Source organism: Stegostoma tigrinum, chromosome 4 (genome assembly GCF_030684315.1).
Source record: "Stegostoma tigrinum isolate sSteTig4 chromosome 4, sSteTig4.hap1, whole genome shotgun sequence".
In the NCBI taxonomy this organism is placed as follows: Eukaryota; Metazoa; Chordata; class Chondrichthyes; order Orectolobiformes; family Stegostomatidae; genus Stegostoma; species Stegostoma tigrinum.
Window position 1 is genome coordinate 109,899,043 of NC_081357.1, and position 17,834 is coordinate 109,916,876.

Below are 17,834 nucleotides of genomic sequence, written 5' to 3' on the forward strand. Positions count from 1 at the left end.
ATGCATTCGATGTAATGGCCTGTACTATATGGAATCTAGCCAAATCATAAAGGAGAGAGGATCACTCATGTTGCTAAGTGTTTATTGTGAGAAAGAAAATGCATTTATTGATTTGGATAAACTATGCATCTTTGACAAGTATATTAAAACTGTGCACCACAAGTTGAAGCAGTTATCAGATATTTCCTCATGTAGCTTGGAAGGTTTGAATTATGTGACAGTACAGTAAAGTTATTACCTTCATAACTGCTGACAATCAATGTTGTCTTGATGCTGGTGACTAAATCTGGCAACAGAAATGTGCCCAGATCTGAGCTGGCCTCCTTTGAAGATCTGTATTTAGAAATGAGTATCTTCATACATGACCAGCTTCAATTTCACAGGTGTGTTTTTTTTTGTTCTATTTATTTAAACTTGGGATTTGTGTGCTATTAGCAATTAGTGATCTCTGCACAGTCCCTGCAGAGACGAAGTCCCACTGTCTCTTTGAGAAGACCCTCCACTGTGTTGTGTGGATCTATCAATATGCTAAACCTGATAGCCTTTGAACAAGATGTAGCAACTCAAGACTGGGCATTCATGAAGCACTATGAACCATTAGCAGTTGCAGAATTGTACTCAACATAATCTGGAAACTCATGATCCAGCATAAGTCCCATTCTACCATTACCATTAAGGCAGGAGATCAACCTTGGTTCAATGAAAAGTGCAGGAGTTCATGGTATGAGCAACACTAAAAATGACATGTCGATCTGGAGAAAGTGCAAAACAGAACTGTAGATATTTCTGCTATAATGTGTGTTTTGTCAAAGCAAATTGGCTATAATGCGATTGGTAAATCATGGACGTTGTTGGATAATGCAAACTTTCTGCTGTATAGGTATAACCATTTTCTATAGCAATTTCCCTGTAACACAATTTTCTACAGTGATTTTCTATGGGGTGATATTATGTCATGCAACGTCAAACAACAACGCAACAAACACATTATAGGAGAAATACCTGTAATGTCATTTAAAACAGTGCAAGCAGTAGATGACAGACAGGCTAATCAATTTCACAACCCAGGGATCAGATCTAAGCTCTTGAACCTACCACATTCAGTTGAATGATAGTAGATAATTGAACAACTCATTGGAGAAGGTTCCACAAATACCCCATTTGCAAAAATGGGGAGCACAAAGCATCAGTGCAAAAGATAAGGCTGAAGTATTCTCGACAAGCTACAACCAGAAGTGCTGAGTGAATGATCACTCTCAGCCTGCTCCAGAAGTCCCCAACATCAAATATGCCAGTCTTAAGCCAATTAAATTCTCTCTGCAAAATGTCAAGAAATGGCAGGAGGCACTAAATACAGCAAAGACGGTGGATTCTGACAACATTCCAGCAACAGCCACGAAGCCTTATGCTCCGGATTGTGCCACACACCCAGTCAAACTGTTCCTCTATAGCTACAACACTGGAATCTCCTCAACAAAGTGTATAATTGTCCAGATATGCCCTGTATACAAACATTGGACAAATCCAATTCTGCCAATTACCATCCCACTAGTCCACTGTCAAACATCAGGAAAGTGAAGGAAGGTGTCGTAAACCATACTCTTAGGCAGCACTTGCTTAACAATAACCTGCTCACTGACATTTAGTTTGGGTTCTGTCAGGGCCACTCAGCTTTCAACCGCTTGTGGTTTTGTTCAAACATGGACAATAGATCTGAACAAACGCTGAAGCAGTCTGTTCAAATGCTGCAAGACCGAGATAATATCTATTTTTGGGATGATTGCATCACCCAAGTACCAGGTAATGGCCATCTTCAAAAAGAGAGTCTATCCATCACTTGACATTCAATGGCTTTCACATCATTGGATCAAAAAATGTCATTGACCAAAAACAGAACTGAACTGATCCAGCCACATAAATACTATCGTTACAAATCCTACAATGAGTAATTCAGTTCCTAACTCTCCAAAGTTTGTATACCATCAACAAGGCTCAAACGAGGAGTGCGATGGAATACTTGCAACTTGATGGATGAGTGCAGCTCCAATTGTCTCAAGTGGGCTATACATTAGGTCAGACACTTGTACTTCAATGAGAATAGTTAGCCAGAGAACACATTTCCACATGTCTCTGACATCACTGCAAGCATGTGCTGTGTACCTGGAATAGCTGTCACTACCTCACGCACTGAACTTCAACTACTGTCCCAATCTCAATTTTCTGTTCTTGTGCACTCATGACAGTACAACCATAGAGGGAGGATCTTTCTCTGAGGAGTCACCATTGTTATTCCTTAATTTGGCTCACCTCGTGTAGGGCAGATAAGGACCATATGGATGATAAGATATATTACCAAGTACTGTTTGTAGAAGAATATTGAACTTAACTTTATGCACATTATTATATTTCAGACACAGTAGTCCTGCAATGTGAATGAGTAATGTATGGTGGCTGTCCAATATCTCATTCTACCACATGCTATCAGGCAAGCTGGCAAACCATTTAGTTTCGATGCCCCCTTTTCTTCAATTGTTAATGTGTGATCTATGGACAACTGAATCATTTTGTGTGACTTTCCATCCTGTCCTGCGGCCTCCTTCAAAGAGGAACAATTCACACCCTGTTGAGAAGCTATTTGTACAGGATCCTGTTACCAAAAAGGATCTTCCTCAGGTGAGATCAGGATTGGCAGTTATACAGACGGTGTGTCCCACTATCTCCTCTCAAATCTAAACCAAATAAAAACTGAAAGAACTGTGGATGCTGTAAATCAGGAACAAAATCAAAGTTGCTGGAAAAGCTCAGCATGTCTAGCAGGTCTGTTCTGAATCAGTTCTGAGGAAGGGTCAGCGGACCCGAACCGTTAGCTCTGTTTTTTTCCTTCACAGATTTTGCCAGACCTGCTGAGGTTTTCCAACAATGATTTTGCTCCTTTCAAACCTGTCTTGTACATTCTGTTACTGGTGCTCTCTTTGAAGTCAGTTGCCTTCCCGATAGTGAAGAGTATGTGTGAATGTATTTTGATTGAAGTTGAATGTCTGGTATCTCTGTGAATGGATTCTGATTGAAGTTGAGTATTTGGTATCTGTGTAGGCACCATACTGCCTGTGTTGGATAGCATGCGGTGTAAAAGTTGGTTTCAGTCCAGAGTGTTTTACTTGGTTGATTGTTCTCATCAAGTGCAGGTGTAAATTAGAATTCCAGCCTGAGCAACAGTTTCTGGCAGCCACTTCTGTGATTGTGCCTTTTTCCCAGAGGATTGTCCCCATTACTTTTAAAAGTCCAGGGCCTTATGCAGTATTTTAAGTGATGGGGATTTTTGCTGAATCCTACGCCTGTACATCTTTGGACTGAGATCACCCACAGGAAACCTGCACGGGCAGCGGAAGAATGTGCAAACTCCACACAGACAGTCACCCGAGACTAGAATCACACCCAGGTCCCTGGCACTGTGAAGCAACAGTGCTAACCGTTGAGCAACCAAGCCATCCCCAAAGCTTAGGGTTGCTATTTAAATTCAATCTGTTTAGAGATAAGTAACAACATAAGAACATAAGACATGGGAGGACAAGGTGGCCATTTGTCTCTTCAAGTCTGCCCCAGCCTTCAACAAGATCATGATTGACCTGCCTCAGGTCTCAGCTCCTTTCTCGTAATGACTGATCATCATCCTCAACTCCCTGATATTTCAAAAACTATCTACCTCCTCTTTAAATACTTCTGGTGATCTCACTTTCACAAGCCTCCAGGATAGAGAATTCCAGATATTTGCTCTGGGACAAAAAAATTCCTTCACACATCAGTTTTAACTGACTGTCCCTTATTCTCTAACTATGTTTCAAGACATCCCCATTGGTGAAGCCATCTTAATAATTGAGTTTGTAGGGTTAATCCTTGTGGTATTCCATTAGTTACCTCTCTTCAACTGAAAATGACTCATTAATCCCAACTCTATGTTTTATATGTTAAGCAATCCTCAATCCATGCTAAAACATTACCCCGAATTATGGCAACTCCAATTTTGTGCAATGATCATTAATGTAACAAATTATCAAATCCTAGTATATTACATTTACTGATTGCCCTTTCTCAGCTCTGCTGGTTTTATCCTCAAAGAACTCTAGCAAATGCACCAAACATGATTTCCTTTTCATAAAATCATTTTGGCTCTGTTTGATTGTCTTATGCTTTTCTGAAAGCGTGGTTGTTATTTCCACAATAATGGACTCTAATGCATTCACATTTGGGTATCCCATTTGGATAACAGGATTAATATGGTGCTTATAATTCCCCATATTACTTACTGTGTGAAGCTACCAGAGGCTGAACATGCCCCATGTAAACCTGCTCAAATGAGCAGTCAGTAAGAACACCCTCCAAAGTGGTCAGGACTTTTCTTTTATTTACATTAACAATTTATTTTAACTCATAGTTTTCAAATTGCACCGAATTTTTCACCAACTGAAGACAGTGCAAAAGGCAGCATTGGCACAGAACAGCCCAAGTATTTTTTTTACTTACCTTATGGTAGAACTGGAGGAATTTATACAGGCGTATAAAACCGGTGTAGGGGCTCAGTAATTTGTTTTGCATCATCCCAATTTTTGCTTCCATTGACATCAAGTCAAAATCAAACCCCAACTAGGTCAAGCGGAGTTGCATCCCCACAAGCCATGTTTACAGTTTCCCTGTCAGACACATACCCTCCCTCTGGGATGTGAGATATCACATCATGGCCCTGTGAGTTGATGTCATTAGCAACAACAAGTGGACTCCAATTCATGTGATTTTTCACCTCCTCCAGTCAAAATTTGTCTCTTGGAATTTAAATGAGGCTCAGGAGTTGGCACTAATCACAATATTTACATTAAAGCAGATGCTATTCTTCACTTAGAATAATCAGTGCTCTTACTTGATGGAACAAAACTATGGAATATATAAGTGATAATGGGAACTGCAGATGCTGGAGAATCCAAGCTAACGAAATGCGAGGCTGGATGAACACAGCAGGCCCAGCAGCATCTCAGGAGCACAAAAGCTGACGTTTCAGGCCTAGACCCTTCATCAGAGATGAAGGGTCTAGGCCCGAAACGTCAGCTTTTGTGCACCTGAGATGCTGCTGGGCCTGCTGTGTTCATCCAGCCTCGCATTTCGTTATTACGGAATATATAAGTAAGATAATAGAAACAATTATTTATTGATGAAAGCAAAATTACAATTGGGCAGAATTACAAGTGTCAGAGATTAAAGGACGTGAAATTATTCCTTGCTCTGCCCATTTTCCATCACCATCTGGGAGAAGAGGCTCAATTTTTCACAGACATATCCCACTCCCAATTGAATTTGCCAAGTTGGCTTGGGCAATATTGAAATGTTCCTGACATTTCTCTAAAACAAACATTAAATGTTATTGCATATGCTACTGAACAGCACTGTGCTTTTTTTTTGCCTTGTCTAAAATTAGCGAAGCAATGCTTAAACTCCTTCTAGCTTTTCAGAGTCTACATCAGCTTTACAAGTGATTCTAAAAGGAGCATCTATACAGGCATCTGAAAACCAGGGTTTAAAAGTGGGTCTGACCCTGACTGACATTTTAGAGAAGAACCACGTTCCAGAGAAAGAATTTCCAACATCGTACTAGTCTGATATTTTGGCAATAGTCCCCAAGGGTATTGAAGAGAAAGTACAGGCTGCAACTTGAATATATAATAGAAAAATAGGAGGGCTACAGAACTGTCCCAATGCAGGACTAGAAAGACATTTCCTCATTGCTATGATGTTTTGGTGGTTGTTAATAAACTAGAAGTTAAATAATTAGAGAGGCAAATCAAAAGGAATAAGATAACTGAAAGGAATTAGGAGTTAATTCTGTAATATCAGAAAGTGGACACCAGTCTTGTCACATAGATGGATATGTATGGAATATCATCTAGTAGCTCGGATTTACAAGGCTGAAATGAGATTAGTTGCTTGGGGTTTCGAAGTGCAACTAACTGGTCTGAATATTAGTGTCAACTTTTCTGTGGCAGGAAATGTAAATCTGGAAGTCTCTTTACCTTTTTTGGCCAAATATCATAAGGCTGTGGATCAATTGACATAAAAGCTGGATTTCCTGTAGAAACTCTGGGGGTTTGATTTCAGGAAAAAAGATGTGACTGAAAGCATTGAACTATCCAGCAATGCTGAAGGGGAATCGATGGTTACAAGGAAAGTGCAGGAAAATGCATGTGAGGAATCACCCGTGATCCTGTTGAATCACAAATCAGGCCCAAGTGGCCAAACAGCTTATTCCTGCTCCTATTTTTTATTGCCTTTTGATCATACTATGAAAACGGTGGAAAATAAATAATATGTTTATAACTTGAAAGGATGTGGTATTTTTGGTGAGTTCCATTTTAATGAAGGCATTCAACAAATTGTTTGTTATATCAAAAAAGGTAAACTCAAAGGCCTCTTCATAATGCAAGTTTCTGATTTCTAATGGGTGAGGTTGCAGTAATGTTTTTTAGATTAAAGTGTGATTTAAAATTGGAAAAGGAGCTTATAAATGTATTACTTGAAAGGATCAGAATAGGCCCGAGCTTAACTATAAACCAGCAATCCCGTTTAGAAAATTTTGCTTCTTTCTTCGTGCTGGCTCATCACAGAAAAAATAAATCACTTTAAATGCCTATCAAAACTCTTGCTATCCATTTTTTACTTTTCTAAATAGCTTTCTTTCATACTCTAAGTTCTTTTTTCCTAATTAACTTTCTAGTCACGGTCTGGCGTTCTTTACACCAATCCTCTCACTTGCTACTCATCTTTGCACAAGTGTATCATTTTCCTTTAAACTGATGCTTTCATGAACTGTGAGCAAAAGATGGTCCTCCTTGGATCTTTTTTCGGAGTAAAAATATGTTCATTCTGATTATTCTGAATTATCTCCTCGAATATCAGCCCTTACTTTTCTGTGATCTGAGTATTAGTCCAGTATGCCTGTTCATTTCAGCTATCTCAGATTTCCTAGTCACATATTGCAGTATTTCCATTTAAAATATTAATCTTAGACTCAATCTTCTCTCTTCCAGTAGATGCAAAGTTCATCATGTTGGAGTTGCTGTTGTCTTGAGTTGGCTTTACTCTGAGGTTACTAATCCATTCTGTTTCATGACACAATATCAAATCTAAGTTAACCTATTCTCCAGCTGATTCCACATTATGCTTGGTGTGAGAAATTTTCTCTAAAGCATTCTAAATACTCTTCATCGAGGCTACTGTCAGCAATTGGATTTTTCCAGCTTACATGTAGATTAAAGTTACCCATGATTATTGCCATCATTTTGGAACCAGCATAGAGTATTTCTTCTCCAGGCCCCCATACTACCTGTGTAGTCTAGCCTGAGGTGTAAAAGGGTGTTAGTTTTGGTCGATTGTTTTCTGAGACTGGAGGTATGAATTAGAATTCCAAAGTGAACATAGTCCCAAACTGATATTCTGGCTCTGAGCTCAGGCTTTTGTCCAGTATTTTAGATGTCAGAAAAGTCCAGAGCCTGGTCCAGTATTTTAAATGATGGGGATTTTTGCTCAATCCTACGCTAGTTCCATCACAGCTCTGTCCACATTGTCAGGCACACTGCCCACAGCAGCAACCTATCCCTTTACCCTCTCCCCAACCCTTCAAACATAACTTCCATTACTCACCTCCTAAGATCCTCCACAAAGGCTTCTATTGTTTGATCTTATTCTGAGCCCAATTAACAAGGAGCACCAAGACTGTCAGCTGACAGGTTTCAGAATCATGAGGCTTGGGGACTAATTTCAGGCACTCATTGGGTCTGCCTTTACTCACAGGCACTTCACCACCTGCTTAGCACACTTTTTTCCTCCATTGTATGCCTCAATCCTCAAAATAACTTTTTGTTCCAGAGAAAGTACTGAAGATTCATCCCTTACAATCTTAATGTGATACCAGGACAATTAAGCAGAATCCAATGTTAAAATGTGATTTTGCTTGAAAATCAATTGATGCTGTAAAGTTCTTTGGGACTCTGTGAGGCATGTATAGCACCATATAAATGCAAATTTGTTCTTTTCCTCAGCCACAAGAAACGATATAATTACAGACTCATTGTACGTTTGCTCAGTCAATTAAGGAATACTCTTCAGTTCTCTGAGTATGATACACAGTTGCTTATCAGTCATCCTAGTTTTCACTTCCACTATTTTATTTGCAACCACTTTCCATTGTTAATTATTCTTTGAACACCACCAGCTCATGAGTATGCCTTTTTAGGTATTTCACTTGTTATCTACTGAAGTTTTGTTCCAGGTTATAAACACCTGCTTTTGCTCGTATTTTAATTTATTTTGTCCCTCTGATCATTGGTGAGGCTTTGTAGACTTGGAGCTTTAACAAAATGAATCAATTTTGTTTCAGATATTTGATTTTCTTACTGTCAGGTCCCCAGAGAGCTCACCTTCATCCCATTGATTTGCCAATAATGTTGCCAAACTTGTGTGTCAGTGCACTTCAATGCTTCATAATTGCTCTATAAATCATTAAACATCTTTCTACAAGATGGTTACACTGTTAATGTAGCTTACATGACCAGAAGTGCTGCTCAGAGAGTTAATGATCATATATATGTATGTATAAATATGTATGCATTTATGTATGTGTTATCTGGACATATTGCATATACAAGTCATATATTTGCATATGCACGTATAGATATATGCATATGCATTTATAACCCTATGTGCATATATAAATAAATATGATAAATAGCATCCTATCTTGGTATATTATGAAAGAAATAGGAGACGGGAAGTATTGAAACTAATCTCAGGATTCACATGTTAGCCAAGTTTGCAGGATTGACGCTTGTGATTTCTGTTCTGATTTGAAGTCCAGAGAAATTAAAAAAAATTGGTTGCATTCAGTTCTACATTGCACTAATAACATAATGAAATCTGCCCTCTGCTCCTTAGGTTTTGGTGGGAAAATCCTGGTGTCTTCACATCAGCTCAAAGGTATGAACTTGCCCAACATTCACTGTCACGTGTTATTTGTGACAACACCGCAATCACTGAGGTGCCCCTGGATGCTTTCCGATTTGGGAAGTACCCACAAGGATTTGTGCAGTGTGATCAAGTTCCTGGATTGAACCTTGAGGCATGGCATAATAAGCCTCAACAAGGTACACATGTTGCCATAACTTGCGATTATAGATGATGAGATTGATTGACGTGCTTCCATAACATTGAGACGGGTGGAAAAATTCCAGCTGACTAGTTGGTTGAAAAAGTGTTAAATCAAATTGTGAGTGTGATAAAGAAATGGATTGACAGAACAGTAATTTTATGGAGAAAGCACTAGAAAAGTGTGCAAGTCCTTTCCTTTAAGCTTCAGTTTATCTTAAATTCCCCTTGCAAGACCTCACACATAGTGTTATCTTTGTTATCACTCTCTATCAACCTTGGCACTGTCTACTGCTTCCCCATTCACAGAACTGTTTCCACCTCCTCCATGATGTCCGGCATCATGATACCAGAGAGAAAAGTTTTCATTAAGGGTTCCTACTTCAAAAAAGGGCCAAACTCTTCCCCTGACTAGAATCTGTCATGGTGAACAAACTTATACAATCCATGAGCTTTACCTTTAACTTCCATGGCTGATCGTCTTCTCCACATTGTTTTGGAAAACTCTCTCTGCCTCACAGTTGTATAGAATACAGTGTGGATTTTAGCTCCTAACAACTGGCAGAATTCAAATCGGCACAGGGGACTTGACCACTGCTTTCGTTCAACGGGCTCACTTTAACTATGCAGATCAAGCTCTGATCATTGAGATCTTCTCTTAATAAGGCACATAATAAGGCAGTTGACAGTTTTTTGCCTCAAACATGTTTTATTAGATCGAAATGACCGACAGACATTTAATGAGCCTTTGACGCCCCTATTCCATGAGTTGCTCTTTGACTCGAGAGGCATTAATGAGTTTGTTTGTTTAATAGTCCCTTTCTGGTTGATGTGCATAAGCATATCAAAGATGAATGATCATGCTACTATCCTCTCACTGCACATTATTATATCAATATGCCTGGTCTTCAAGATGCAGGGGAGCAAAGGGTAAATTTGACCTCAAAAATTGACTCACTTGGCAATATTAACTCAGGAGCATATCAGCAGCAAAAGCAGGAGAGAAAGTGCCCCTGAATGGAGGAGCATTGAGCAGTTGAGAAGTACTTGGAAGTGGCAAAGTGAATGGGTCACTAGAGCATTCCTTTTGTCATGGCCTGGGCCATGACTTTTCCAGTGCTGAGATTGATGCAGAGCCCAGTGCCATGTCCCTTGCTTTGGACAGGGGAAGGGATCTCAGCAAGAAGTAGGTTAGATGTGGGCATTAGAAGGAGGGTCCCAGAGGGCTTGGGAGGAGAAGGGGGCTGCAAGGGACATGTGAAGGGAGGGGATTTCGGAAAGGGATGAGGGACGAAACAACTACAAGAAAGAGTTAGGAGTGAAGGATGCAAGAGCAGGTTTGGAGAAAAGGACACAAGCTGAGAGATTTTGGGAAGGGAAGGAAACTGCAACAGGAAGGTAGCTGCAAGTGCAGAGTGTTGGGAAAGGGCAAACTCACTAATCCATAGAAGCTGTGTTTAGGACAATGATTGTTTGTGTAACAAAGTGTATTGTAATTTTGAGAAAAAAAATTGTTGCTAATTTATGTCTATTATTTTGTGCCAATTTAAGTGCAGTGGTTCTGACGAAATTAGTGTTTCTTTATGTGTTACTGTTCACATTGAAGGGAGGGTTGTTCATTATTGAGGATGTTGATGAATTCTACTAATTCTGCGTCCACAAATGTCAATAAAAATATGAAAGGTATTGTTATTATATGACTGTATCTTCTAACAACTAAGCTAGTGAGAATGAGAAAGGAACCATGAAAACCAACAAAATTCCCTTGAGAGAACCGCTCAAATTAAAAAGTTTAGATCCCTGAAATGGACAATGTGATGTTTTACCTTGGATTTGGTATTGCATTTTGACATGAATTATCTACAGACTGTTAATGTTTTTTGTGAGGTATGTGTGTGTTTCTGTTATCAAAAATACTAATTTCAAACAGCTGCTGAGAAAAATGTTATGCAGACATGAAGGAATATTGCACTAAAAAAGTCAAACTCGTACCCATTAAATTGAAGAGTGTCAAATAGAATATAGTGAGTGAACATCGTGTTGAAGAATTTATTTGAATTGATAAATTTGCTTGCTATTTGATATCTACAATTTGTATGTCTTTAGTCACATTCTGTGAGCCTCCACCACCAATAGAAAATGGAGCATTTGTACTATGCACTAATTCTGGGCAATCAATCATTTCATATATTTGTCATCATGGTTTTCACTTGTTTGGACCAGAGGAGTTGATCTGCAGTGTCAACGGATGGAGCAGTGATCCACCAGTCTGCAAAGGTAAATATTGAAATTATTCAATATTCAATCATGCAAAATAATCAATTGTGGTATTATTCATGTATATATCATCTATTTATATAAACTAGATTCTCTGTTGGGTGCATTTTATTTGCAAAGTTATATATTATCACTTATTGGCTATTTGCAAACATTTTTTATGACTGAAAAAATAAGAAGAATTTGATTTTGAATGATTTACAATACATTTTGTTGATATATGGATGTATTCTGTATTAGTGCCGGCAAAAGACCTCTTTATTAGCACTCAAGAAAATGAAAAGTTGCTGTGGAAATGATTGAGCGTCATTTTATGAAAAATATAGCATGGGCTATCGTTAATTGTGTTTCTCAGATTACTTGATCAGTTTTCCTTAGTTCATTTTTAACTTCTTAAAATAAACAATTTTCTGACAAAGTGATAAACAAGCAATACTTTTAGCGATAGTGCATGAAGATCTTCAATGTCATAATACCTTCTATGTTGGGCTTCATGGACTTCTGCATCCTCAACCATGATGAAGTCCATGCAGCTAGGGCATGAGAAGTTAGACAACAACTTCCGTCTGCACTGAAGAGTGGACACTCACTCATAGCCTGCCTTTCAGGTTTTTACCTTTGCAAATACCAGGAACTGGATTTTCAAAGTCCAGATTACAACCATATCACCAGTATTAAATGGCTACTAAGCAGGGCAGCAAAAGGTCCTACCCTCAGTTACTTTATAAGTATAAGAGTGGGAAAGGAGCCTCAAACCCTCCTGGAACCCCAGAGAAAGCTGACTGTGTTCTAGCTTCATCGAGAATCTGTCAAAAAAGCCTTTTTTTCACATTGTCAAGAAAGTTTTTTTTCACATTGTCATGAAAGCGAGCAGACTTTAACAGCAACTGCATGGAGACACAAACCATTGTTGATTGTCGGAAGATTTTAACAGCTAAGTGAAGTAGTTCTACATAAACAACTGTGCTGGTGTTAGTGCTATAAATAGTTCAACATATCTGGCAGTATCTGTGCAAAGGGAAATAGATTTAATGTTACAAGCCCAGTATAGCCCTTCTCTGGAAGTGGTTTTGCCTGCTTTAGAGTCAATCATGAAAAACGGTGACATGATGTGCATCTATGGTAAATAACATGACTTATTTCAGGGCTGTGATGCTATTCCTAAGCTAATGGGCTGAATCTTACCAGAAATTGGCCAAGTATCATTTCCATTGAGTTTCCTGAACGGTTTGTTTCTGTGTAGTCTGGTGAGTTTTCTTGTGCAATCATCCCATATTGGGCTCATTGACTATCTACCTCAACTCAGGGTCCCCTTGTCTGATGCCAGCTCAACTCACCCAGTCACCATTGTTGGATGCATGCATTACTGCCGGGATACCCTGCAATCCCCTTTGAGTGCCATCTTGTCGTGCACCTAACCAAGGTAATCTGGATTTTCCCTTCACTGTGCATATGGTGACACAGTGTCCACAAGCCAGTGCTACTAGTGGTCAGAGGCAGCACAGTTGACACTTTATTGCACATACAACTGCACATTGCTAACCCAATTGCTGTTTTAATTACTATGTGCACAGCCTTAGTGTCCGCAATTACATGCCATCTTACAATCTTTACTAATCACTGCCATTTTTTCCCTAATGTTCATCATTGTACTTTATTATTGTTCAAGTTGAGACCACCATATGCAAATATTCTTCAAACACTTCAAGATACTCACTTTTACTTGCAAACACCAAAACCAAACAGCAATCAAATGATTGGAAATGGTATTTGTTTCTTGTAACAGAAACAAATTGCTCACATTTTGAGAATCAACAATTTTACTTTGAGCATGGCCACCATCGTGACACACTTTCCCTGTCCTCCTGATATACTCCTACCCCCATCCCGCTAACTCATCCATCGTATCAATGGCTGAACGGCAGTGATCCCCTATAACCCACCATCTCACATTATCCCGTGGCCTCCATTATCAGACTATCGGCTTCCGAGCTGATACATTGAATCTCCCCTTTCCCATGCTTGCCCCCTCTGCATTCCAGGTTGCTGCCTTCAGTTTCCAGCATTGAATCCTCCATCTCCCTGTCACAACAGAGATACCTCCCACAACTTTCGATCCACTGATACCCAAACGTAGCCCTGGGCTATGCTCTTAAATGACAGCCCCAACTGAAGACTGACCAGACTATTAATTGATATGTGTGCAACTCTTCAATTGAGTATCTGCGTCTTCCCTGATTGCTTGCTCAGGATCTACATGACTGACAATGGCCCCACGGCAATGTGTCAGATCCCCTGAACCTGACTATTCCCAAGGTGCTAGAATGATCACAGATGCTCTCCTGATTGATTGAACTGACTTGATTTGACTGAAGTGAATTTCCCTTCAGCTTTGAGACATGCCTGCTTAGGTGATGCATGCACAGTACAGTGCATTTGCTGCATAAACTGCTGGCACGTGGTGCAGGGGTGAGATTGACTTACCACGGCACAATATAGCATCATTTCCACCCCCTTGACTAATGACTGCTGACAAGCACGACAACATACCTGACTTTGTGTCTGCGCTAAATTGTAAAGCAAGACAGAAGCACTGTGAGCATTTAAAGTGAGGCCAAGATGGCAAAATGCTAAATGGCAAAACAAGGCAGGCAGGAATGCTGTGAGCACCCAGGTCAGGGCAAAGTGAATCAGTACTGAGGTAGCATGCAAGCAGCCCTGAAATGTATCCCAATCTAATCAGAGAGCTGGCTGCCTGTCCTTATAAGTAGCATGCCCTTGCAGCAGCATTCCAATGAAAGCTGCCTGTGTGCTTTCAAGTGCAGCCTTGAAGTGCAGAGTGTTCTGTAAGTAAATCAGATTGACAATGCATAGAGGCTGGCATGTGTCAGATGCCCACATCCATGGATGTGAGGTGCATGCAATGGGGATGCAATGCCTAGTTGTATTATCACTGGGCTGTTAACCCAGAGACCCAATTAATGTTCTGAGGACCCGGGTTCGAATCCTGCCACATCAGATGGTGGAATTTGAATTCAATAAATATCTGAAGTTAAGAGTCAAATAATGACCTTGAACCCATTGCTGATTGTTGGAAGAACCTAACTGGCTCACCAGTGTCCTTTAGGGAAGAAAACTGCCATCCTTACCTGGTCTGGTCTACATGTGACTCCAGGCCCAAAACCATGTGGTTTACTCCAAACTGCCCGCTAGGCAATTAGGGATGGGAAGCGATGCCCCCATCCTGTGAATGAATAAAGAATGCAGCCACTGCCCGTGGAGCATGCCTTGAGATGACGTTGCCAGGTGTCGAAGGTGAAAGTCAGTAGGAGCAAGCTGCAATCTAGACCTGCCAAGTACCCGCTCTGTCTGTCATGCCAAGAATTTCAAGCATCCAGCTTCTATCCGGCAGGTGTAAGGATGGAGAAGTGCATAGTAATGAGGCATCATAGCTTCTCCAGTAACAGTTCACTCTAACTTAGAATTTAATCAAAGCAGATAAGGTGAGGTACAACAACTTTACTCAGAGTAGAGGGAAGAAAGGAAACGCCTTTGTCATGACCCAGTGGGTAAATGCAGAATGAGGTGAGGTAGCTGAACAAGGAGAACTCAGCTTCAGGCTCAAGTCCCTTTCAATGAAACTGTTCACAGGGAAGAGAATTTTCGCTCTTACTTCCAATTTTGAGAAAAAAGCTCTGATCACATGACAGCCTAAACTGATTTTTTTTGTTCATTCATGTAAAGTAGGTATTGCTGGCTGTTGACCTTGAGAAGATGCTGGTGAGCTGTCTTCTTGAATCACTACCATTCATTTGCTGTAGATAGCCCCACAATGCTTTGATAGAGGGAGTTCCAAGATTTTGACCCTGTAACACTGAGGGAATGGAGATATATTTCCAAGTCAGGATGGTGAGTAGCTTTGATGGGCACATACAGGTTAAGATTTCCTAGTATATTTGTTGCCCTTGACCATCTAGATGGTAGTGATATGTAAATGTGTCTGTCAATAATGGCTGAGTCTCCAGCATGGATTGTTGAATATATGATGATTGCAGAATAATTTTGGATATTTGAGGTGGTGATGAAGACAGGAATGCTCTGCATATGATCATTTCATCTTAAATGAGCATGGACCAAAATGAAAGAGCAACAATAACATAGTGAATATCTAAAAACACTGATTTAAATCCCATCAAAGCAATTGGTAGAATTTAAATTCAATTAACAAAATCTACAATTGAAAAGTGGGTTCAGTCGGGGTGGCTAACATTGATGTGATAGATACCCATCTGGTTCACTACTATCTTTTAGGAAGGAAAGCTACCATCTTTAGCTACCTTGGTCTACCTTTGACCCCAGATCCATAATAATGTGACTGACCTGCTTTCTGAAATGGCCTAGAAAACCATTTAGTTCAAGGGAAATTATTAACAGACAACAACTGCTTACCTTGTCAATGATGTTGACGCCCCAGGAAAAAAACTCAAGAAAGTTTTAATGGCTACTATTAAAAAGCCTACAGCCTAACAAGTTTTTTTTTCACTAATGATGGAAGCAGGGTAACAGGAAATAGCAATGAGGGCTCAGATAAAGCAGATCTGAACATTCTATTTTAACTAATTATAATACTGAAGATGTATTTCCTCATTGTAGATATTAATGAATGTGAAGATGCTACAAGGCCTGCTTGTCACAGCTCTGCAACCTGTGCGAACACCAAAGGAAGTTACACATGTATCTGCTCTGATGCTTCTGTAATTTCAGAAGATGGTCACAACTGCATTGATTATAAACTACGTGAATAACTCTGTATGAATGTCACTGAAAGATAAACACTGTTCAGATTTACCGGCCAATAAAACTGCTGCAGCTACAGCATGAGTGAGGGTTGACTCAAGACGTAAAAGATACTGTGTTTCTGAGAATGAATTTATGAAATAAATTCACCATTTCACTGAAACAAAACAATCAAAAACTAAATGGCTTATCAAAGATATATTGAGCAGTATCAGAGTAAGGAGAGGTCATTCAAACCTTATAAGAAATTCTGCCACAACAAGTAAATACAAATGCAAATAGAAAAGGAATTAAAAATTCTACATAGTATCATATTGTTTTGTCATGATTTCAATTACTTTTCTCTCCAAATAAACATACAGAAAATGAAGGTGTTACAAAATATCTTGGGCCCAAAATGGTAATGAGAAGGCTATGGTAATGAGAATCTAAAAATCTGAGTTGTTAACCATTTATTTTACATTTCCCATTATCTAAAAAGATAAGAGCAGCTTGTTGAAGTTAAATTTTACAGTGACAGGAGCAAAATAGATTATGTGCGACTAACAATATTTTCTCATCAGGTTAGGTGCTTTTTGGATTGTAGTGGATTCAGAATCTTAAGAACATTTAAGAATCTTTATGATGATGGAAACATAAACTAATGAAACTATAACTGAGATTGTTTTGACATTTGCATACTTCAGAAGAACATATGAGAACAAAATACCTCAAACAACTTTGTTTTTAAATGAATCAAGGCCCACCTCCTAAATTAGTTAGTAATTAGTTACAGATTTGTAAATTTAACACAACAACAATGGTACAAATATTCAGCAGATCTGGCAGCAATTGTGTAAAGATTACAGAGTTAGTGTCTTGGTCATGAGGTCATCAAACTGAAAAGTTGGACTTTTAGAATTTTTGATCTCCAACCTGCTCTGAGAAATCTACAATGCGTCAGTGATCAGAACTTTGAAGCAGACAGAGCATTTGTTTTTAAACTCAGCCACTGGCTTTGTATCTGGCTTCAGGATTTCCTATAGACTGAGAAGGTAGGATGATAACCCACATTTTCTTTTATTCATGAAAATTGCTGACTAGCCCCACATTTATTGCCCAACCCCAAATGCCCTTACAGAGGGAGCTTTGAAGTGCCTTGTTGAATCTCTGATGCCCATGTTGGGGCGGGAGGGTTCGGGGAAGGGAGGTGGAGTGGGTTTAGGAACAAATCCATTCGGAAGGAACATCCTAGATTTAGACGCAATGACAGTAAAGATACAGTGGGTAATGCTCCAAATCACGGGGGTTTGTAGTTTGGAGAGGTTCTTGCAGGTGGTGATGCACCTATGCATCTGCTGCCTATGTCCTTCGAGGTGGAAAAGTTTACAAGTTTGGGAGGTGCTTTCAAAGGAGACTTAGTGAGTTGTTGCATCTTGTAAGTGGTGCACATGGTTGCCACTTTTCATCAGTGAAGAAGGGATTGAATGTTGGTAGATGGGTATCATTGATTTATCATTGATGGTGCCAAGCTTTTTCAGTGTTGTTAGAGTTATGGTCATCCAGACAAGTGAAGAATTTTACATTGCATTCCTGAC

At 39.5% G+C, this 17,834-nt stretch overlaps 1 protein-coding gene across 1 annotated transcript in view; it reads left to right on the plus strand.

The window, feature by feature from the left end:
* The window catches only part of tpo (thyroid peroxidase), an 84,808-nt gene extending 68,543 nt beyond the window's left edge, over positions 1-16,265 (plus strand). Inside the window, exons 12-14 of the mRNA XM_048531318.2 lie at positions 8,974-9,182; positions 11,290-11,460; positions 16,114-16,265. Coding sequence (XP_048387275.1) covers positions 8,974-9,182; positions 11,290-11,460; positions 16,114-16,265 — 532 coding nt within the window. The remainder of the gene's footprint in view (positions 1-8,973; positions 9,183-11,289; positions 11,461-16,113) is intronic.
* Positions 16,266-17,834: the final 1,569 nt, after the last annotated feature.